The 25101-nt window shown below is 38.5% G+C and overlaps 1 protein-coding gene across 13 annotated transcripts in view; it reads left to right on the forward strand.

The window, feature by feature from the left end:
* UTRN (utrophin) overlaps positions 1 to 25101 on the forward strand; it is a 486188-nt gene that overhangs the window by 148021 nt on the left and 313066 nt on the right. For all 13 annotated transcript variants that reach the window (XM_087865550.1, XM_087865558.1, XM_087865561.1 and 10 more), the window contains 6 exons: positions 2767 to 3008; positions 3173 to 3353; positions 5904 to 6049; positions 6704 to 6916; positions 20601 to 20714; positions 21376 to 21531. In XM_087865550.1, coding sequence (XP_087721676.1) covers positions 2767 to 3008; positions 3173 to 3353; positions 5904 to 6049; positions 6704 to 6916; positions 20601 to 20714; positions 21376 to 21531 — 1052 coding nt within the window. The remainder of the gene's footprint in view (positions 1 to 2766; positions 3009 to 3172; positions 3354 to 5903; positions 6050 to 6703; positions 6917 to 20600; positions 20715 to 21375; positions 21532 to 25101) is intronic.

Raw genomic sequence — 25101 nt, forward strand, 5'->3', positions numbered from 1 at the left:
GGGGCATTGATATGAATAAGGTGTTTATATTCCGGGCTTAATTTCTTGCTTTTTGAGGAGTGTCTGCTTCATGTTAGAGAATAAAAGTGATTTTTAAAAATCTTCCCCACTGTCTTCCCATTTCATCCATTATTCTAATTTTATAGTATTGTATATTACTTCTTTCCATGTGGTTTTAGTGCTGTTAATCCTACTGCTCTTATAAACAAGAAACGTTGAACAGAAATGAAAGCACAATGGGGTGCTTCTTGCCCCCCCCCCCCGCCCCGATTTTCCCTAAGAAAGTTGAAATAAATCCTGGAACACAGATAATTAACATAGAGGAAGTTTTTTTTACAGAGTGTAATTTGGCAAGAATCTGCCTATGTAAGGATGTAGATAAATGATTCAGTCCATTAGAAAATAAGTCTTTGGTAAAACAGATGTTCCGATAATCACGTCACTGATTTCCTCAAACTAGTTCCATCAAAAGCCCCTCCACAGTGAAGTTTGATGGGACTTTTCTGCCTAGTGCATTTGAATTATGTTTTGTGGTATCTTGTAAACCAAAAAATGGTTTTAAGCAATGAAATTATCTGTTTCATTTAACTTTCTTGGCTATTATATTTGGTCTTCTTGGTTCAGCCTATCTTTTTCCTAGAGACTGTGAGCTAATAGAGTATGCGGGCACTTGGATACTATGGTTTATGAACTGCTGTTTATTATGACTAGCCTATGGAATTTGATAGTGGTCCTGTGTTTTGTAAATTTTCCTTCATTCCAATAGTGATAGACTGAAAAGTGTAAAGTCAAGTGAGAGTAAGTGTCAGGAATATGTTAAATTTAATACTTTTAGATAATAAGATGATGGTCTGTTGATTTGGGCTTTTGATTCGTCATTTAATAGTTGGATATTCTATGGAAATAGAAAATTTATAACTCAGGATGTCTGGGAGCAAAACAGTTATTTTAAAAGACAGTTTATTTTAGGGACACCTCGGTGGTTCTGTTGGTTGAGCATCCGCCTTCGGCTTGTCGTGATCCTGGGGTCCTGGGATCCAGTCCCGCGTTGGGCTCCTTGCTCAGCGGGGATTCCGCCTGTCTGTCTTTCCCCCTGCTGTGTGTGCACGCACGCGCTCTCTCTCTCTCTGACAATTAAGTAAATAAAATCTTTAAAAAAAAAAAGAAAATTATTTTAAAAGATAATATATAGTTTTCCTTGCTTGATATGCAAATTATGCTTTAATTATTACTTGATATCTGTCCCACTTACAATATCAAGCTTGGAGGAAGGGAGATTTAAATTTTGAGAATTGGTTTGAAGGGGCAAAATGAATGAATTATAATGTATTGTCAGTGAATAACTACCTCTTACCTGTTTTCTAGATAAGTAGTGATAATTTTCTATCGCAAAATTTTATCAGCTTAATCTTCTGTCTTGTTTAGCATAAATTGCCCCAACATGAAAGTGAAGCGGCTGGTGCTATTCCTTTGCCCCCTTAGAATAGAAATGATCTGGCAGATGGAGAGCCTAGATCACCATTGCTCAGACGGTTTGTCAGGAAAATGGTGATTGTTTTGTTTATGACCCTATTAATAGAGATGAATGAACTTGGACTGTGGTGTGGATGATTTGCCTGGGTCTAATATTCTATTCGATGGCCAACAAACTTCAGCAACTGACATGGATGATACATTCAAATTATGTCATCTCATGTTTGCATTTCTGATTTTCAGTGGATACAGTGTGTTGTAGTATTTTTAAAATTGCATCGTCTCTGGATCCTAAGTGACCTTTTGTTTTACGTGCCATTTTATTCCTTAGAGGTCTCATTACCCTGGATTTTGATTGCATATATTTACAAAGCACCATTGTTTTTTCCCCTCCTACTCAAATAATAACGATGTTAAGCCCATTCTTTCAACATGCATGCTCTCCTAAGGAGATAAAGATTCCTTTGTAGATTTCCCATACTTTTTCAGAGTAATTTTCAGAGCTTTGATGTATTTTATATTAAGGGAAGTGATAAAACTTATTATTACATATAACTTATTATTTCTACGAACATTCTTTACCTCTCAAATATATGAGAGAAAATGATAAGGTTTCAGTAATAAACATAATGCCAATTTCTTTTTCCTGTTGTGTTTCTAAAGTAGATCAGCTTAGCCCATGTTGATATTTCGGTATTTGCTGGTCTGTGTGCGGCATGCCCAGCAGGCTTGCTGACGCCCTTGGGCCTGGCTGCTGGCTTGATGCTCCTACACTTACCACGTTGCTCCCCTGCACTGGTTCTTGCCATTCACCCTGCAATTCCTGTGACACTGTGGTTGGGTCACCAAAGACTCTTTGGAGTTACCTCCTCCATTGTTTAGCCCGCTGTCTTTTTTTGTGATGACGGAGGGTTTACCTTCTCACATGGGAACTTCAGACAGGCCCACACAATTCACTGTATTTCCCAGTTCCATCTAGAAGCTGGCGGGTTGGGGGTTGGTAGGATGCACTACTCTCTATAAAAGGACATGGCCCCAGCCCCACTGATGTGGCTTTGGGATAACTCCTCAACTGCCCTTTCAAGCTCCCCCTCCCCCACTTTGGTCCAGGAATGAAAGAGTTACTCTTCAGGGCATCATTATAATTTTGTTGTTATGTTAAAGGGACTGAAGGGAGTGATCTTTGTATGTGACATCACCTTATTTTGAATAGGTTAGATTGTTTATAACAAATTCAAAACAAGTTTTATAATAACATATGAAACGTCTGCTTATTTTTTTATGTCTGCATAGAGGGTATTCCTATGGAAGAAATAAAAAATGTTCTGGAGAAGGTGTTCTCAGAATGGAAGGATGTATCTCAGCGCCTGGAAGACCTGGCAAGAAAGATTCAGCTACAAGAAGATATAAATGCTTACTTTCAGCAGCTTGATGATCTCGAAAAGACCATAACGGCAAAGGAGGAGTGGGTAAAACACACTCCCTTTTCAGAATCTCCCCGGCAACCCTTGCCGAGTTTGAAGGAGGCCTGTCAGGTAAAGAGAGAAGCATCCAGAGCCTGAAAGCATTCTGTGCCCAGTCCTGTATTTAAAGGAGCTGCTACTTGTGTTAGGAACTTTAGGTTAATGCTGCTCTGATGAACTTTCTGTGAGGATATTCGTCTCCAGTCAGTTCCGTGACCCTCTTTTCTCTTCCGTAGCGGGAATTGACAGATCTGCTGGGCCTCCACCCCAGAATCGAAATCGCACGTGCGGGTTGCTCAGCCCTGAGGTCTCGTCCTTCTGCTCCGGATTTTGTCCGGCAGGCCTTCGAGAGCCTTCTGAACCGCTACCAAGCTGTGCGACAGGAGATCGAGTGCCGTCAGCAACAGCTGGAGAACGGTAAACCCCTTCTCTTGGTTTCATAGTAGATGACTCTACTCTCTTCTCTGTTTGCCGTCATTTAAAAAAATTACTCCCAGTATTTATTTATTTATTTATTTATTTATTTATTTTTAATTTTTATTTTTTATAATAATTTTTTATTATGTTATGTTAGTCACCATACAGTATATCCTTAGTTTTTGATGTAGTGTTCCATGATTCATTACTTGCATATAACACCCAGTGCACCATGCAATATGTGCCCTCCTTAATTACTCCCAGTATTTAGACAAAGAGCACACTCACTCGTTTTGCACCAGCCACAACCTGTTTCCTCTGTGCCTGTTACTGTTCGGGGTCTTCAAATATAGTCAGGGTATTTCCTGGATCCGCACTTGTTTGAAAAAGTGCAAGCAGCTTTCACTTGCTCTAAAATCATGTTACTAGGATATAATGACTTTTAAGGAGTTTTTTGAAGGGTGCTATTCTCCCTTTTATTGAAGGAGGCCCGCTAATATCATTAGTAGTAGGGCCAAAAAGAATGATCACTTACTTCTGTTTGCTCAAAATGGTTTTAGCAATACCATTTCTTTGAAAAGAAATCATGTTTCTCTTTCAAAGTCTGACATTATTTATTTGTTTGTTTGTTTATTAGAGGAGGGAAGGGACGAGGGGTTGGGAGAGAGAGAATCTTAAACAGGTTCCACACTGGGCTCAGCTTGGGGCTCGATCTCACAACCCTGAGATCATGACCTGAGCCAAAATCAAGAGTCAGATGCCTAACTGACTGAGCCACCCAGATGCCCCTCAAAGTCTGAAAAATTTTGAGGAGTTTTTACTTTTGGAATAAACCTGATTTTGGCAAGTTGCCTGTTAAATGTTTTGACAGCTCATTTCTCATATGTTCTATTTTTTTCTCCTTAGCTATATTGTGCAGTTTCAGGTCAGGAATTGTGTTGTATTATGTAATGTTATGGGTAATGCATATTAAAAAGCGATATGTTGAACTATATCCTTCCTTGTAGCAAATGTAGATTTTGTAATGATTTGTAGGAATCTGTATGTGAACATGGCAAGCAAATGTGTCATGTTGTCTTTCTTCTGGAAAGGCATTTGGACACCATGCTTTTTTGTTCATTGAATTCAGTTAACCTAGAGTGTAAAATAAATGTTTGAGAGTATTACTTTTTAAATTTACTCTTATAAAACATGCCATCATATTGATCCTTGTCAAAAATAAAAGCGTATTTTGTAACAGTAAATTGAAAAAGCAGTACACTGAAACATCGATTTAACATTGCATAATACAACACAGTTCCTGACCTGAAACTGCAAAAAAGTTCTAAGTCTATTGTTTTGTTGTTTTTAATTGTGGTAAAATATACATAACATAAAATTTATTATTTTAACCATTTTATGTATTTATTTTGTAAGTTTTATTTATTTGAGTAATCTCTACACCCAGCGTGAGGCTCAAACTCGTGACCCTGAGATCAGGAGTTGCACACTTCTCCGAGTGAACCAGCCAGGAGCCCCATATTTTAACCGTTTGAAAGTGTAGAGTTCAGTAGCGTTAAATATATTCTCATTGTTGTGGAACCACTCTCCAGACCTTTTTCATCTTGTGAAACTGAAGCTCTGTACCCATTAAACAACAGCTCTTCCTTTCCTCCTCCCTCCAGCCCTTGGCAACCACCATTCTGCTTTCTGTTTCCATGCATTTGACTATTCTAGATACCTAGTACAAGTGGAATCATGCAACATTTGTTTTTTGTGACTAGCTTATTTCACTAAGTGCAACATCCTTGAAGTTCATCTGTGTGGGTAGCATGTGTCAGAATTTCCTTCCTTTGTAAGGCTGAATAATATTCTGTTGTATGTATTGTACCGCAGGTCATTTCTCCATTCCTTTGTCAAGGGCGTTTGGTGGCTGTGACTAATGCTGCTAGCTTTTTCACTTTTGCTTCTAGTTGGCTTCACATCTTTGTACTCCAAATGAGCTTACTTCCTTTCCACCCAAGTGTTGCTCGTCTGTGATTTTTACCTTGGTGACTGACATAGACATCATTCCGGCGGCCTTTTGCAGTCAGTACCTCTCAGAGGACCTGCAGTAGCCCGGCTGTGGCGTTCTGTGTAATGCCCAGCACTCTGTGGATGGCGGTTTGTCTACCCGCTTGAGCTCAGAGGAAGAGTGGTTGAGGGGATCCCGGCTTTCTTTTATTCTTTGTGTGGCTAATGGGGAAAAAGAGATTAGAGGAGACAAAAGAAACATTGTAGTACCATCGTTAGAGACACATTTCATCGTGATGAAATGAAGAAAAAATGATAGTGAGTTGGTTAATATTTTAAACATCAACATCCGCAGGAATGAAGTCACTGTCTGACTCTCCGAAATGCCAATGGAATGATTTATCTTAGTAGCTAACAGGGACCCTTTTAAATTTTAATTATGGAGTTTAACTTACTAGGTTTTAGGATTCACTTACATAGAGAAGATTAACAGTATGTATATAATAGTATTAGGTTCCTAACACTATTTTCTAAAAGTAAGTATTTTTAAATAAACAGAACTGAAGAGCCAACCTGGACGTGCATATTTGGAAACATTGAAAACACTGAAAGATATACTAAATGATTCAGAAAGTAAGGCCCAGACATCTTTGAATGTCTTGAATGATCTTGCAAAGGTGGAGAAGGCCCTGCAGGAAAAAAAGGTAATATATATTTTAGGTCTTAGAAGTCTAGGCTCATTTTTAATACCTCCTATCACTTATTTTGAAATATTTTTTCAGCTATTTAAAAAAATATTAGTCATTTTTGGTCAAAATTGGTCAAAAGTTCCTTATAATTTGAAGGTTAGTTACTATAATGTAGTCCCTCAGCTAAAAGAAAAGATACTTATTGAGTATTACTAATACAATAAAAGCATATTTTCTCCTTCTGTTGTAATTAGTCTAGAATTCTCCGCCTGTTCATAATCTGCTAAAATATCTTTAATAAAATGGAATCGATGTGTTCTTTTTCTGAGTTGAATAAAAATGCTTCTCTGGTCATTTAGGATATAGGACTGCATTATTTCATCAGATAAAACAGATCAACCATTGAGCACTGCACACTTGGTCCTCACTGAGCGTATTGTTTTACTGGATTTTAATGTGGAGAATATATTATTTCTGGCCCACACACAATTCATGAAGGGAAAGCTTTAATTTTTTTGGTGATGCTTATTTTTTTTCATGATTTTTGTACAATTCTTTTTAAATTGTATACCTTTTAAAAAGTGATCTTAGGCTGTTTACAGCCCATATTATTATATCTATACAGACAAATTATTGTGTGTATTTTTAATCTTTAAAAATTTTTTCCAGGCCCTTGATGAAATCCTTGCGAATCAAAAACCTACATTATATAAACTTGCAGAAGAAACAAAGGCTTTGGAGAAAACTGTTTCTCCGGATGTAGAAAAAATGTATAAGCAAGAATTTGATGATGTTCAGGGAAAGTGGAACAAACTAAAGGTCAAGGTTTCCAAAGATCTGCATTTGCTTGAAGAAATTATCCCCAAACTCAGAGCATTTGAGGTAAATCCAGAGGCTAAAGGCATTTAAATTTATCAGAGAAGCAAAATGGTAATTTATCAAGTAAGACTCTAGTATCTATTATTTTGTTATTTTGCATTTTTTCATTTCCCATATTTATTATGTATGTAAGTTGGGATTTCTACTTGCTTTTGATGTGCTGGAGAATGCATTTATTTGCTTTTGCTTTGCAAAAGGACTTCTTCCTGGAGGTGAACTGGATCTTGAAGATAAGAGAAAATTACTTAAAACTAGTCAAAGTAACGTTTCAGGGATGAGGAACCTGCATGATATTCAGACTGGTGATTAGATTACAAGGAATTTTGTTGGAGTGGTAAAATTGCCAGGTAGTGGCAGACAGCTGCGTCCTTGCAGCTGGTTTTTGAAGACTTCAGACATTTGGAGGTAAAGATCTGAACCAGACCATCAATAAACAGTGTCAGATTGGGAAAGCAGGTAATTTGAGGGACATGAAAATCAGAAGTAGGATCCTTTGCTACATCTGATGAAAATGTCCACAGATGAAGCAGTGATAAAATTCCAGAGGAAAGGACAAATGTTAGGACAGAAGGAGAAAGTGATAAAAGTCCGTGTCAGATAAGACAGGATTTTAACATTTTACCTATGAGGAAGATGGAGAAGTGGTCTCCAACAAATCACCTGGTTTTCTACTAGAAAAGGTCTGGATGAAGGGTGAATCAATCATACTCTCCTCCCTATCTTCTTGATGTCTCCTTACTTTGGTCTTCTGTGTTGTGTTGTGTTTTCCCACTGTTGTATCTCACGGTGGACTTCTGGTATCATGCCTGGCCCAGAGAAGGCACTCAAGAAATATTTTTCAATGAATGAAATGAAATTAGTAATAGGAGATTTAAATTTGGATATATATATCCAACATTAATATATAAATAATAAATAAATAAATAAATAAATAAATAAATAAATAAATATGGATTTAGATTCCAAGGGAATATATATAGGAGAGTGTGTATATATATATATATATATATATATATATATATAAAATATATGTCTTTCATATGTATGTGAAAATTTGTGTAAAGGATGTTGTTAAAACAGTGAAAGGATTGAAAATGAAGACAAAATTCAGGAAAATGGTGTTTTAAACATCAAAACTATGGGACATTTGGTAGAAGAGGGGTGGGTAGACTATACAGATCAGTGTGAAGATATACAGAAAGATGAGATGAGTGTGGTGACCACTGAACTTGCAGGGAAGCTTTGTGCCCCAGTGGACAGCTCCAATGAATGGCCAGGAGAATAAAGATGGTGAAGTTTCTGTGTGGGTGTGCGTGGTGGTCGTGGAAGGAACTTGTTTTTCCTAAGTGCAAACTGCAGTTCTATACCAAAACTGAGATCTCCTTAGAATAAAGCATTAATTTAGAATAGGGGTGTGTTATATGTAGCTTAGTATTTTTGAATCATTTAACTTGGTGAGTGGATCCATTTCCCCTTATATGTCTTCAGTTGTAGTTCTTCCCAAATTTAAAAACCAGAATTACCTTTATTCATGACTGTAAAATTTGTGGTTATGGTCCAAGCATTGTGTTATCTTTGGTTCTCAATCAGGGGTGATTTTGCCCCCCCCCCAACGCCCCAGGACATTTGTTAATGTTTGGAGACATTTTTTGGTTGTCACAACTGTGGGGGGGAGGGGGTGTGCTATTTGCTTCTAGTGGGTAGAGGCCAAGGTTACAGCTAATGCATAAGATATCCCCCACAACAAAAGAATTTTCTGGCCCTAAATGTCAATAGTCTGAAGGTTGAGCAATGTTGGATTAAATATTTCTCATCTTTTCAAAAGAGCATTGCTTTGTTTTCAAATTTAAATCTGAAATGTAGTTAGGGAAATTTGCAGGTGAAGATTAATCCAAAGGTTAATCTTATTTTGACTTTCAGAAGTGTATTTTAGGGTTAGCTAAATGTGTGCCAATATTTTAATATGGAATTTAAAGAGAATAAATAGTGTTCCAAAACACAAAAGAGAGCCTGTGGTTATAGTAATCCAGCCTTAGGCTTTAGTGGGTTGTTGTTACTAATTTAGTGACTAGGAACTTAGGGTGGCCAGTTGGAATGTGTGGCAAATTCATTCCATAATAAATACCCCAGATATTTATATTTTTTTTTTGTTATCACTGTAGCAGATTTGTAATGTCCAGCCATTCTTTATTTATTTTTTTGTGTTTAACTACAAGATTGTTGACAGTAATGTGTATTCCCTAACTGTGCAACTTCTTTACTGAAATATGTATTTTTTTATTCTAAAGAAAACTTTTACTCCTTTATTTGCTTTGCTTTGAAGGCATTACTTGTTACTTAACTACTTAAAATTCACTTAGGAAACCTTAGGTGTTCACCCAAAGCTAATTGCAAATAAATATTCATTTGTAGGTTAGCATTGTTTCCCCCTTTTCAATGACCTGATGTACAGTTTTATAGCCATTTAAGTTCCATTTGTCTTTAAGGCATGAGGCAAAGGTTTTTGATTGAGTGCTGGTTTATGATAATGTTTCTTAGGAAAACAATGGTTGGCTTGTTTATTTTTAAAATGCATTTTTAATTATATAAGTAATACATAAAGAGTGCTAATTGTGAAGAAATTGGGTAACAGAAAAGTATTAGAGTGCACAGAGTTCCCTTTCCCCCTCAATACCTTTTCCTTTCCTGAAGGCAACTAATATTAACAATGGGTCCCAAGAGGACACAAAAAAACGGAAAGACATTCCATGCTCATGGTTTGGAAGAACTAATATTGTCAAAATGATCTATAGTTCCCAAAGCAATCTACACATTTAATGTAGTCCCTATCAAAATACCAACATCAATTTTCACTGGAATAGAACAAACAATTCTAAAATTTGTATGGAATCACAAAAGACCCAGAATAGCCAAAGCAATCTTAAAAAAAAAAAAAAAAAAGCAAAGCTGAGGCATCACAATTTGGACTTCAAATTATATTACAAAGCTGTATAATCAAAACAGTATCGTACTGGCACAAAAATAGACACATAGCTCAATGGCACAGAATAGAAAACCTAGAAATAAACTCACAGTTATATGGTCAGTTAATCTTTGACAAGGCAGGAAAGACTATCCAAGGGGAGAAAGACAGTCTCTTCAACAAATGGTGCTGGGATAACTGGACAGGAACATCCAAAAGAAAGAAATTGAACCACTTTCTTGCACCATACACAAAAATAAATTCAAAATGGATTAGAGACCTAAATGTGAGGCCATTTAGAGAACATAGGCAGTAACCTCTTTGACATCAGCCATAACAACTTCTTTCTAGATACGACTCTAGGAAAACAAAAGAAAAAATAAACTATTGGGACTACATCAAAATAAAAAGCTTCTGCACAGTGAAGGAAACAGTCAACAAAACTAAAAGGCAAACTGTGGAATGGGAAAAGATATTTGCAAATGACATATCTGATAAAGGGTTAGTATCCAAAAACACATAAAGAACTTGTAAAACTCAACACCCAAAAAATGAATAATCCAATTCAAAATGGGCAGAAGGCATGAACAGATATTTCTCCAAGGAAGACATACAGATGGCCCAAAGGAATGTGAAAAGATGCTCAACGTCACTTACTATCAGGGAACTGCTAATCAAAGCTGCAATGAGATATCACCACACATCTGTTAGAATGGCTATACTCAAAGACACAGGAAACAACAGGTATTGGAGAGGGTGTAGAGAAAAAAGAACACTTGTGCACTATTGGTGGGAATGCAAACTGGTGCAGCCACTGTGGAAAACAGCATGGAGGTTCCTCAAAAAGTTAAAAATAGAACTACTCTATGATCCAGCAATTGCATTACTGGGTGTTTACCCAAAGAATACAAAAATACTGATTCAAGGGGATACATGTGCCTTATGTTTATAGCAGCATTATTTATAAGAGATAAGATATGGAAGCAGCCCAGGTGTCCATTGACTGACAAATGGATAAAGAAGATGTGGTATACACACACACACACACACACACACACACACACACACACACACACACACACAGTGGATTATTAGCTATAAAAAAGAATGAAATCTTGCCATTTGCAACAACGTGGATGGAGCTAGAGTGTACTATGCTAAGTGAAGTAAGTCAGAGAAAGACAAATACCATATGATTTCACCAATATGCGGAATTTAGGGAAAAAAACCACAAATGAGCAGACAGAAAAAGAGAGAGGCAAACCAATTATAGAGCACAAACTGGTGGCTACCAGAGGGGCGGGGGTGGGGGTGGGGGGTTGGGGGTGAGATAGGTGATGGGGGTTAAGGAGTGCACTTGCGATAAGCACCGGCTGATGTATAGAAGTGTTGAATCACTAGAAAAAAAGGATCCTCGCTGGAGGTTAACATATTCCAGGTAAAAAAGAATGTTAAGAAAGAATGTTACTAAATGAATGTTACTAATTCTAATTATTTTTTTGTTCACCCTAATAGAAACAAATGATGTTGGAGCTGCATGAGGGACATTTAAATAGTTAGGACACAGATGCAGGAGTTTGGAGTGTGAATCCCACTACCGAAAATAATGACGGTGCCTTTCATTGGCACAGCACATTTAAACTTCGAAAGTCTTTCATAACTCCGTGCTTACTTTTTTTCCCTGTCATCCTATGGTACTTGTAAAAGGCTCTTGTTATTTGTTTGTGTGCAAATTTTAGTTTTCTGTTACTTGTTGGCAAATAGGGTTTTTTTTTTTTTATCTGCCTCCATTTCCTTTGTGTGCATGGCTGGTTTCTCTGTACAGGTAGAGAGTTGGCCTGCGTATTCTTATTCAGTCTCATGCTTATATACGTTCTTAAATTCTTTCTTTATCCATTCCATGCCAGAGTAATGACCTCAGTTCCTGTACTTAAGAATTAAAATGTTAATCGGTACTTTAAAAACTATTTCATAGAATATCCTCCCACTTCTTCCAGGCAGCAAAACATTTAAAAATACATGAACATTAATTTTTTTGTTATTGATTCTACTTGATTTTCTTATGAATTGTGGGGATTAAATATTATAAACTTCTAGGAGGCTGGTTAATCATCTCTTATCATCAGTAATGGTATCTTTGCATTGTTATCGTTGCATTGTTGTTTCTTTTCCCCTCTTCAAGATCTTCTCGGTGTGGTGTAACTGCAGAGTTGTGAAACCATCCCCAAGTCCACACAAAACTCTATCTGTATGTTTATTGCTGCTCCTGACTCTTTAGACACTCCTGCAGCCTCTCCCTGCTGTGTTTAGACTCCCAGAGAGTCTCTTGCCCTGGCAATCCCATTGCCCTTTAAAGCTGGCTCCCGCTTCCGATCTCTTCCCTCTCAAATTCCTCTTCCCCAGCGGTGCCAGAGTTCTACTTCTGGAAAGGATCTTGTTGTCTTTGCCATGGTGATACAGAGGGCACTCACAGTCGTCTCCTAGCTTCTGCCCCTTTCTTGTCCCAAAGCCCCTCCTGCACTGCCCCCCTCTCCAGTCCCTCCTTCATGAGCTGAGTCTGGTGAGGAAACAATGTAGTGGATCCCAAAGACCACATTGGACAATTGCCTTTCTCTGGAAATGTCACTTACTTGATAGGAATTCACATCTTCCTCATCTGAGCTCATCCTTTAAGAATAAGCTTGTTCTGCAACCAGTGTTCAGTCTTGCTCACCACCATGCCCACAGCTAATTATTCCCTCCTCTGGATTTTACTACGCACTATTTACACCCTCACAAAACCTCATCTCAGGCCAGCTTTTATTAAGGCTAGACCTGTGTGTCACTCCTACCCAAGGACTGAGCTCATTGACCACAGGAGCCCCGTGTGGGAAACAGCAGGTAAGTGGATGGGAATATCATTGCTCTGTAGGTGCCTACAGGCATCTTACTCAGTCGCATTTCTCTAGTGAGGTTGGATCTGTACAGTCTAAATGCCTGCTTATCATAAATGGAAGGATTCTGTGTAGTCACACCCCTTCCTTCAATTGCTGACCAGTCAAATGTGCTCTGACCCAGAGTATGGAAGAGGATATGCTGGAGCTCTGAGAAAAGCAGAACCAGGCTTTGAAATGACTCTGGAAAGAATTTCAGAGTAAAAACGCAATGGTAAATACCTTGTAAGAGTAATCTGCAACATGGCTGATTTAACTCTTTCTAGGTAACATAATGATTTATACAATGATCTCATAAAGTTTCTTTTTTCTTTCCCATTTTGGATGCATTTTACTTTACTAAAGGTGCATTTTAAACCTTAGATTTAAGAAGTCTTCTTAGTTTCAGATAATAAATGTTGTAGCAATGTCATGCTGGTCTTCCCTATTAAATGAAGGAACACTTTTTAAAGAGTATCTTTGAGGTTCACTAATATTATAAAACCATACAAAATAGAAACCCCGTTACCTTAAATTACTGTTTTAATTCTGATTTCATCCTTCTTCTTGTCTGTTAGAAATTGTTTAAAAAGCTGTGGACATTCCAACAGATGGGGAAGGAACAAAATAAAATGCCAAGAATTTAGCTGTCAACAAAATCTTGGGAGGTAGTTGTGTACTTTGGAATCTTATTGTGTTCTTTTTTTAAATGTTTTTTTATTATATTATGTTAGTCACCATACAGTACATCCCTGGTTTTTGATGTAAAGTTCGATGATTCATTAGTTGCGTATAACACCCAGTGCACCATGCAATACGTGCCCTCCTTACTACCCATCACCAGCCTATCCCATTCCCCCACCCACCTCCCCTCTGGAGCCCTCAGTTTGTTTCTCAGAGTCCATAGTCTCTCATGCTTCATTCCGCCTTCTGATTACCCCCCTTTCTTTATCCCTTTCTTCCCCTACCCATCTTCCTAGTTCTTATGTTCCATAGATGAGAGAAATCATATGATAATTGTCTTTCTCTGCTTGACTTATTTCACTTAGCATTATCTCCTCCAGTGCCGTCCATGTTGCAGCAAATGTTGAGAACTCGTTCTTTCTGATAGCTGAGTAATATTCCATTGTATATATGGAGCACAACTTCTTAATCCAGTCATCTGTTGAAGGGCATCTCGGCTCCTTCCACGATTTAGCTATTGTGGACAATGCTGCTATGAACATTGGGGTGCATATGGCCCTTCTCTTCACTACGTCTGTATCTTTGGGGTAAATACCCAGTAGTGCAATGGCTGGATCATAGGGTAGCTCAATTTTTAACTTTTTAAGGGACCTCCACACTGTCTTCCAGAGTGGCTGTACCAACTTGCATTCCCACCAACAATGTAGGAGGGATCCCCTTTCTCCACATCCTCTCCAGCAATTGTTGTTTTTTACCTTGTCAATTTTTGCCATTCTAACTGGTGTAAGGTGGTATCTCAGTGTGGTTTTGATTTGAATTTCCCTGATGGCTAATGATTTTGAACATTTTTTCATGTGTCTGTTAGCCATTTGTATGTCTTCATTGGAAAAGTGTCTGTTCATATCTTCTGCCCATTTTATGATTTGCTTATTTGTTTCTCACGTATTGAGTTTGAGAAGTTCTTTGTAGATCTTGGATACCAGTCTTTTATCTGTAGCATCATTTGCAAATATATTCTCCCATTCCGTGGGCTGCCTCTTAGTTTTTTAAACTGTTTCCTTGGCTGTGCAGAAGTTTTTTATCTTGATGAAGTCCCACAAGTTCATTTTATCTTTTGTTTCTCTTGCCTTTGGAGATGTGTCATGAAAAAGGTTGCTTTGGCCGATGTCATAGAGGTTGCTGCCTATGTTCTCCTCTAGGATTTTGATGGATTCCTGTCTCACATCGAGGTCTTTCATGCATTTGGAGTTTATCTTTGTGTATGGTGTGAGAGAATGGTCAAGTCTCATTCTTTTGCGTGTAGCTGTCCAATTTTCCCAGCACCATTTATTGAAGAGACTGTCTTTTTTCCACCGGATGTTTTTTCCTGCTTTATCAAAGATTAGTTGCCCAAAGAGCTGAGGGTCCATTTCTGGGTTCTCTATTCTATTCCATTGGTCTATGTGTCTGTTTTTGTGCCAGTACCATGCTGTCTTTGTGATCACAGCTTTGTAGTACAGCTCGAAATCCGGCATTGTGATGCCCCCAGCTTTGTTTTTCCTTTTCAACAGTTCCTTGGCGATTCGGGGCCTTTTCTGTTCCATACAAAGTTAAGGACTGTTTGTTCCAGTTCTTTGAAAAATGTCATCGGTATTTTGATCGAGATAGCATTGAAAGTGTAGATTGCTATGTTAATTCTTCCGATCCATGAGCATGGAATATTTTTCCATCTTTTTGTGTCTTCCTCAATGTCTTTCAAGAGTGATTTGTAGTTTCTAGAATATAGTTCTTTACGTCTCTGGTTAATTCCAAGGTAACGTATGGTTTTTGGTGCTATTGTAAATGGGATGGATACCCTAATTTCTCTTTCTTCAGTCTCATTATTCGTGTATAGATATGCAACTGATTTCTGAGCATTGATTTTGTATCCCGCCACATTACTGAATTGCTCTATAACTTCTAATAGTTTGGGCGTGGATTCTTTTGGGTTTTCCATATAGAGTATCATGTCATCTGCGAAGAGAGACATTTTGACTTCTTCTTTGCCGATTTGGATACCTTTTATCTCTTTTTGTTGTCTGATTGCTGTTGCAAGGACTTCTAGTACTATGTTGAATAATAGTGGCGAGAGTGGGCATCCTTGTCGTGTTCCTGATCTTAAGGGAAAGGCTTCCAGCTTTTCCCCATTGAGAATGATATTTGCTGTATGCTTTTCATAGATGGTTTTTATGAGATTGAGGAATGTACCCTCTATCCCTACACTCTGAAGGGTTTTAATCAGGAAAGGATGCTGTATTTTGTCAAATGCTTTTTCTGCATCTATTGAGAGAATCATATGATTTTTGAATTTTTCATTCTGGATAAAACCTATGATACTGATCGATTTGCGAATGTTGAACCACCCTTGCATCCCAGGGATGAATCCCACTTGGTCATGATGGATAATCCTTTTAATGTACTGTTGGATTCTATTAGCCAGGATCTTGTTGAGGATTTTAGCATCCATATTCATTAGTGAAATCGGTCTGTAATTCTCCTTTTTGATGGGGTCTTTGCCTGGTTTAGGGATCAAGGTAATATTGGCCTCATAGAATGAATTTGGTAGCTTGGAATCTTATTGTCTTAAATCCAGAGTTACCAAGCTTCACATTTCCCCCGTCCCTAGCTCAGGGGCCAGGCTGCGAGATGAGGTGTTTTAGGGTTAAAGGACTTGTTTTAATGACCTTGCATTTCTTTTCCATGACCCAGCAGCAGGTGTAGCTCATCTCAGACATGTACAAATCAGTGCTTTTGAGCTGTGATGGTCAGTGTAGAATTTTGGCCCTTCCAAACTAGACTATTTGATAGTTTGGTTTTCAAAATACCATATTAGTCAGTTTATATTTGTTTCAGAATTTGCAAGTGTAAGTGACAATGAGAAATGTTTGCTCTAGGTTAGTACTTACAGTGTATTTTTTTTGTACATGTGAATTAATGCTAGATATTTATTGTAGAAGTTTACTAGTGTTTTAAAATGTTTTATATTGCTTCAAAAGAGCTGAGGTCCCCTAAAGAGAAGAGAACATTAGAAATTATCCGATCCTAAAACATATATAATATATTCAGAACATATAATACTATATATAGTAATATATATATTTTATGTAACATACACGCGTGTATTCTGCAAGTGGATGGAGGTGGAGAAAAAAGTTATTGTACATTAGAAACTCATAAGTGCATAAGCTAAGTGATTTTTTTAATGGGCAGAGAAATACTTACCCTGTGAGCTCTTGCTCTTTCTTTGGAATTTCTTTCTTGGGTGATTGACTTCACAATGAGCAGAATTTGGGTATTTTTTTAAGGCACAGGAACTACCTGCCACAGGTGGATTGCGACAATATTTTCATTCTGGGGAAAGAGGAAGTATTGGGAGGGCAAAGCAGAGCTCCCTGTCTCCCACACTTCCCTGCACACACGCGGTAGCTAGGACTGATCTTACTAACTTCTTAACCCTTCCCAGATGGTGTAGCTGCAGGTTGGTGTCCTGCGAATGTGCTGCCACCAGGCATGCCTAAAGTTTGGGCCTTCCCTCATTTACTGGGTTTCCTTCCGCTGAGCTGAGTCCGGAAGATCTAGTAGCTCTTTCAAACAGTTACTTTTAAACACCAGTAGGACAGAACAAGGATTGATGCTGGCAACAGTTAAAAACATTAAGCTGACTTACGCCAGCACGTACTCTCCCTGGCTTCTCAGTCCTGAACTTGGAAGTGGTAACTCTTTATGGGTTAATCTTGGTACTAAAGCACTTGGTTTTGTAGATCTTAGTAATAATAGCTAGCATTTACTGCATGCCTGCTCTGTACCAGGCCCTGTCCAAACATTAGCTCTGTTTTCCAGAACAACCAGACGAGCTAGTTGTCATTATTCCTGTTTTATAGATGAGCTGCTGAGGCTTAAAGAAGAGAAATTAGTTTCTCCAGACCTTGTGGCTGGTGAGATGCTGACCTTGGTATTCATACTTGTTGCCTTTCTCTTCATGGGTACACCGCTTCTCAGAACTCAGTGTGACCAGGATTACGTGAAGAATTTTTAGTAGTGAAACAGATTGTCAGATTCCTGTCTTTTCCTTTTGTTACTATTGGGATGATCAGTTGGTCTTCGTGGCTTGTCTGTGTCTGTTGCTTTCTTCTTCTTTTTTTCTTTCTCATGTTGAAGGGTAAGAGAGAGAAGGAACAGGTGTGTGTGAATTGTGTGTGCTCACACAGGTCTGTGTGTATCTGGGAGAGAGAGGCAGGAAGGCGGTTCATTTCTCACATGCCAGTGACAGACTGTTGAGGCTACTCACTTCAGCTAAGGCTGGTTGTGATGAAAACCTCCATGGAGTGTAATGCTTCCCTATAAATTTCAAAAATCTTTGGTCCAGAAAACTATCCATTTTTTAACTTAAAACTGGAGTTAATGAATTGCCCGGTTATACAGCAGTAATGGTGTTTTGAGTTCTTAAAAGGTTTAGAATGGAGAGTAACGGTGCAGCAAGGGGCAAGTTAAATGGGCAGTTAAAAAAAAGTCCTCCCTGAACTCTGTAGATGCGTTTGTACTTTCTCTCTTTTTGCACTTTTATCTTTTTTGCATCCCACCTCCCCCTGCCCTGGGCCTGTCTTACCGCGTAGATCTTAAGACATGGAGCAGACACAGAAGAGATATGTCACCAATTAAAATAATCCATAGGAGGAAGAGTGCACGAGCTTGTGAGAATAGTGACAGGCAGGCGAAAGAACAGAGGGGAAGGAAGCTTGAGGGAAGCATATAATGTGACCGAAAGGGTTTTTGAAGCTGTGATTGGAAGTGTGTGCAGGGTGCCCAGGGTCAATAAGAGAGGCTGAAAGGCCAAGCGAGTGCTTTTGCTTCCGTTTTCATCAGAGAAGGGCCCTGTAACTTGGAAAGTGTCAGATGGTCATCAGTGGGGGAACGTTCATGCCTCGATTAGGAGTTAGATAGGAAAACTACGCCAGATCCTGCAGATGCTACGTCTGCATCCCAGCTAATGTGGGAATTTTACTCTAGGTCTCAAGGCCACATCATACATCTTGTGAGAAATTACCAGGAAAATAGAGTTGGATGAATGTCCTGATTTGGGGGGAACATTATTTTCTAGAAGTTAAAGACTTGCAGTAAGCTTGATGTCAGTTCCTGGCAGAACTGTAGATAAATGACAAACCAGAGATCTTGTGTGCTCTTAGGAAAGAATGTGGTGGTCGCTAGGAGTCATCATAGACACCACCAGGGAGGCTTGCCCAGACTTATTTCCTTTAATTACTGCTTTCCTTTATTTATTTTTTGGAGGGGTACTAGATTATTTGATATACAGATTCATAATCTGCCATTTCACGTATGCTCTTTTGGTTCAGATAATGGCTCCCAAACTCATTTTTGGCAACTCTTGACTTCATCGGTAAAGTATTTGAGAAATCTCTTCCAACCTTATAAGAAGGAGGTGGTAAGCTATTTAGATGCTAGTGTTAAGTAGATTCCCATATTTTGAAAACTAAGCTAAAACTTTGTTGATTAATGAATGACATAGGTCCTCCTGGGGAAATGCTCAGGAAGGCCCTGTCATTGGCCCTGTTTTTCACCAGAGAAAAAAACTCAAAACCCACCAGCAAAAAAATTCCAGTAGAAAAAGGACACCCCACTGTCAGATTTGCAGATAAGATAAAGCCAGGAGGAATAGCTGGTACGAATGTGGTGAAACTAAAAATTCAAATCATTTTGTTGGTTTTTAATTATTACATTGGTAACTACTATTGTTAACATAACAAGGGAAGATTTAGTATTTATAAATACCAAGTCCTGAATTTATTCCAGAAGTCACTGAAGCAATATGAGATAAGGGAAATGTAATTTTGAGCTAGTTACGGGAATTTTGGAATCCTAACTAACCATAAATAATATTGTGACTAATATATCCATAAACAAACAAATTGAAGAAAGAAACAAAAAGCCCCACTACAGTAAGAAGAATAAAACTTAAACAATTTTAGATGGCATTTTATGAGTGTAAGAGTCATATGTGAAATAGGTTCTATCATTACTATTCATTCCAGCATTTTAAGGAGAAGAGTAGTTGGTTCTGGGTGGCATGTTATAAGGGCATTGAAAAAATTGATGTGGTTTCCTGAACACGTTGAGTGTGAACATGTTGAGTGTGGTGACTGCCATACCTGGATCTCATGTCCTAGAGACATCCTAGAAGGACTTTGGAATGCTTACCAATGGGAGTCTAAGGGAGGACACAGTCGCTGCCTTTAAATCTGAAGGTCCTTTTTGAGCAGGATTGGAAATGTACCTCCATTCTTAGGCGTTGAGCGCGAAGCAAAGAATCAACAGGATATAAGGGGACAAATTCAGCTCATTATCAGGGAAACTAACAAGTGAGACAGACCAGTGACAGAATGGGAGGGCTTGGGAAGAAATGACCATTACTTTGCTCTAATCCTGGAGATCAAGTTGGACCTACCTCATTGTATTAACGGCTCAGTTCCAAAGTTACTGTCTCTCCTTTCTGCAATATATTTTCTTTCTCACTTGTTTTTAATCTGTAGCACCGTACACGGTGAGGATTGCAGTGGATGCCTGGCAAATATTGGGTGAAAGGATGAAGCTGAGCTGGGACTGTCTTGAGTTCTTAGGTAACAAGGTGTCCAACAGCAGAACTAAGAGCAATCCATCTCTTGTATGCCCTCCAGAAGGCTATTCATTGATTCCTGCCTGGAGTAGCTAACTTTTGGAGAAAATTTGTTCTAAATTATATGAGAACAAAAGATTTTTTTTTTAGCTGATTACATCTAGAAAAGCATTTTTTCCTGTAATTTGAAGTTTTAATCATTGATATGGCTCACGTTTAAGCAAAGTAACTTGGTTCACCGGAGAGTGTTTTGGAATTTTTAGAATGATCACCCAAACTGTCATCGCTTGAGGATTTTAGTCAATCATCCAGAAAATCATTATTTTCAAATCTGGAAGATATAACAAAAAGAAATACAATAAGTGAAAAGGATGCTATTGAAGTTGTGAAAAGTTGCCTTTCTTCCAGGAGCGATAGGTCTTGAGATGCTGGAGGTTGAGTGTCACTGAGTAATTTCCCCCTTTGTTATTGTGTTTGATTTAGGCGGATTTGCAAGTCATTGAGAAGTGGATGGATGGTGTGAAAGACTTCTTAATGAAAGAGCAGGCTGTCCAAGGAGACGCGGAAGGGCTACAAAGTCAGCTGGACCAGTGTTCTGTGAGTTCTGCTGACTTAGGGACTGCTGTAATAAATAACATTTCCTTCTGCTTCTTTGTTATTTGCTGTTATTAAAATTGCATGAATATGACATGACAATAAACCGAGATAAAGTATCTTTCATCAATAAACTTTTTTTTTTTGACTTTATCATTATTAAAAGAATGACTGGTTATTCATATTTTCATTTTTGGCCAGGGGTACAGAATTTTGCAGAGGGAGAACAAGAGCAATTTTAATTCATCAGGAGCTGTATTTTATGTTCCAATGATAATTTTAGGGTCATAATTACCAATTGTATATTGCAGTTATTATGCCACATGGTGAGCCTTAAAGAAGAACGTGTTTAACAAGTGAAATTTGCCAGTAAGACTGCGTGCAATTTATATTTGGTGAAATCATTAGGCTTCTTAAAATTAATTGAGAGTACTATTCCCTGCCGAGAGTCAAGTATTTCTAATCTAATTTGGCAGATGGCTGTATGAAGCACCCAGGTGAAATGAATTTCTTAAGGAACAATATTTCTTAAGTAGTTAAATGTCCTAACTCCCAGGCAGTATGTTTTTATAATATTTTCAGGAATGCCAGCAGAGACAAATTATAATTATGGCATCCACTCATATAGGAATGAACCCAACATGGGCTTGTTTTCTGTGTTCAGGCCTTTGTTAATGAAATAGAAACAATGGAATCATCTCTGAAAGACATGAAAGAAACGGAAGCTAACCTTCGAAGCTGTCCAGTTGCTGGAATCAAAACTTGGACGCAGACAACACTAGTGGACTACCAAACCCAATTGGAGAAACTTAGCAAGGAAGTAAGTCTTTCAGCTTTGCTGTGTGTGGCTTTTAAGAGGCAGACAGTGCCTTCTCTTCAGTGACTAAATTGATTTTATAGCCCATCCAGTTTGAAAAGCAGTGGTCTAGAAGAGCTACAGCATGGGCGGCAGGTGGGGGCAAAAGATGGATTTTTCTTTTAACGAAGGGAGGGTACTAACTGTCCAGTTTGGCTCCTTGGTGGGAATGAGCTTGGCATGTTCAACAAAGAACTAGAAAGGCAATGTAGTTGGAATAGAATGAAGAGAGGAGTTAGCGGGTGGGTAAGATCTGAAGTCAGAATGTAGGTGGGGTGAATTGTATATGGCCTTTGAAATAAAATTTCAAAATTTTATTTCAAGGAGGATTTCACACAGAAAGCAGAGGGTTTTGAGCAGGGAAGTGACATTACCATATGGATAATTTGCTCTGAGAAAGCCAGAATGAAAACAGAGAGATTATTTAAGAGGTTATTGCTGTCTTGGCCCTTCAGACTAGAGAGAGAGTGGTGGAGGTCATGAGGACTGTTAGGTTTGGACTCGATTTTGAAAATAGAGATAGGAGTCTAGTAATGGATGGGATGTGTGATCTCGAAAAGGGAAGGGTCAGGGACAGCTGAGGGTTTGTGCAGTGTGTCCACTTTGTGTGAATTGTGCTATTTGCTGGAGTGGTGGAGACTCAAGGAATGAGAAGCTTCTGTGAGAACAGGTTAAACAGTGATTTCCATTCTGGAAGGGTTAAGTGTGAGAGTATGAGGCATGCAGATGGGGCTCTTATCAGCACTTACTGCTGGAAAGAGAAAAGGGCAAGTCCAAGGATGCTGAGAGGTCAGCCGGTGGAGAAACGCCAGGAGGCTGTGAGGCCCCATGGCCAGATGGAGAAAGCTTTCCACGGTGCCCCGTACTGAGGATTGCTGAGGCCAAGGAGAACTGAAAGTCAGGCTTTAGAGCTGACAAGGTGGAGGCTTTAAATGACCCTGAGAAAAGGGTCTGGTGGCGTCGCAGGGAAGAGTCACATTGGAGAATGTTGAGGAGAGAATGGGAAGTGAGCATTTGGGACAACAAGTATAACCAACTTTGAGGAGTTTCTCAGAGAAATGGGGTGGGTGCAGAGACTTGGGGATCCAAAGAGGTGTTTTGTAATTTTTAGAAATAAAAGATGTTATAGCATATTTGCATGCCAAAAGAAGGACCTCACTGAGAAGGAGAAAACAATGAGGCAGAAGAGTTTGAGAGAAGATAGTTTCTGGAATGAAGTCTGTCATATGTGAGGATGAAGTCCACTCTTTCTGTGAAAGAGTGTTGGATAGTTTCTCTGTGGTGATTGAAGGAAGGCAACTCTGGATACAGTACGACTGCGGTGTAGTTCTCTTCTGATTGCTCCTGCATCGCTAGTGAGGTTACACAAAGCTGACGTGAGTGAGGAGGGGTGGAAAATGGGAGGAGAATGTGGGAAATACAGGACTGTTCCACAGACAGTGCTTAGATGGTACACATCTCTTCAGGCAGTGTTTTTATGTAGGAAAAATTGATATTTGCATCCTTGGAATATTTTGTTTTCATTGTTTTCCCCCAAATTCTGTATTTTGAATACGTTTAAACTTGAAGGTTGACATACAGAGAGAGAAGCCACATACCCATTCCTTAATTTGCCAGTTGTAATGTTCTACCACATTTGCTGCCTCTCTCTCCTTTACTCTCTTCGCACACACACGCGCGCGCACACACACACACACTTTTTTCCCTGAAAATGTACTTTTAAAAAAAGATTTTATTTATTTATTTATTCATTATTTGAGAGAGAGAGAGAGAGAGAGAATGAGTGGTGGGGAGGGGCAGAGGGAGAGAGGGAGAAGCAGGCTTCCTGCTGAGCAGGGAGCCCAATGCGGAACTCGATCCCAGGACCTGGGATCCCTACCTGAGCCGAAGACAGATGTTGAACCCACTGAGCCACCCAAGTGCCCCTAAAAATGTACTTTTGCCAGGAATTTGAAACTATCATGACACTTCATCCCTAAATACTTTAGCATGAATATTAAATGCTAAATACTTCTGTCATGAATAAAGACAGCCTTCTACAAAACCAAAATACTATTGCCACACTTAAGGAAATAATTTTTAAATTTCTTCTATTCTGGCCAAATTCAAATTTCTCTAAGTATGCTATAATCTGATGGTTTGTGCTTGAATTTTGAGTTTTGGGAAAAAGTAAATAAGGAAAATGGTTTGGAAGCGCCAGCAAGGAGCAAAGAAAGTGATAAATAGATACGTAGATATTTAGATCTACGTATCTATCTACATAGATATATATGTACATACAGTTATGACGACATAGAAATAATTATAAATTACCATTGATTCATCATATGAGAGTAAATGTATGGGAAAATTTTAAGGGTCCTCATCATGGAGACAACCATGTGTTGTGTGAGTCATTACCTAAAGCCATTCCAGACTATTGTGTTTCATGGAATAGTATAAAGGTTGAAGAAGTTTTGGACAAATATAACGTTGCCAAATTTTTATTTTGCTAAGAAAGGATGGACATACAAAGTCAACCACAAATAAAAACAGTCTATCTCATTTATTATATCTATGGTATCATGAAACAAGGAATATTTTAATGCCCAAAAATATAAAGTATATAATCTCAGGATAATTAATTATAGCTTTGAACTTTTTTTTTTTTTTTAAGTTCATTGTAGTGTCTTTATTTCTCTCTGGATCTGTGAGAATTATATAATTGACTAGTGTCCAGAAACTACTAGTAAGGAGAATTTTCTGAAAGTGGAACCCAAGGTATCTGTATTTATATATACGTATTTTTTAAAAACAGCCGCTCCACTAAAGTGCTGACCAGCAGGACTGGGGAACCAGGGCTGCATAGACTGCTGGCTTCTGGAGCACCGTGTGGGGCAGGGAAATCAGAGCTTCTGTTTGGCCCCTTCCTGTTTTTATGTCTGTGGTCCTGTTTGGAGAGTGGGAACAGGAAAGCCTCTAAGCATTCTCTCTTTCTCTCACGAGAGCCGTCCTAGTCCTGTGCTGGCTTTTGGTCACTGTCAGCCTTGCAGCCAAGCAAGCCCCTGGCACCAGGACCACTCGTCTGAGTTGTGAGTGGGAGGAAGAGTGAATAGTGAAGTGAGCACTGGGTGATCTCCAGGGATGGTATCCACTCCCACAGAAGTCCGTTTGTGGTTGGAGGGAGGGTTCTCTGAACATATTTTTATATCAAGTATTCAATTATCTGAAATATTTAAGTTACTGAATGAGATTCAGACAAAACCTATTTTCTGTAACTTTTTTGTGTCTGTGTGCGGTATACAAGTATGGTAGATTATCAAGACCAGTGTACAGCAGTGTTTTATGGGAGAAATTGGACATTTTGGTTGCTTCTCGTTTTTTTTTTTTCCATAATGAACAATGCTATAGTAAATTTCCTTAAAATATGTTTTTATTACTGTAGGTTAGATTCCTTCATTTGGGATTACTCTGTCAAAAGTTAGAATTATAATAGATATTTCCAGATTAGATCAATATCCAAAATGTGGTGTAGCGTCCCAGTTATAATCATGT

This window comes from Ursus americanus, chromosome 11 (assembly GCF_024610735.1).
Source record: "Ursus americanus isolate L20-20 chromosome 11, mUrsAme1.1.p, whole genome shotgun sequence".
NCBI classification, from domain to species: Eukaryota; Metazoa; Chordata; class Mammalia; order Carnivora; family Ursidae; genus Ursus; species Ursus americanus.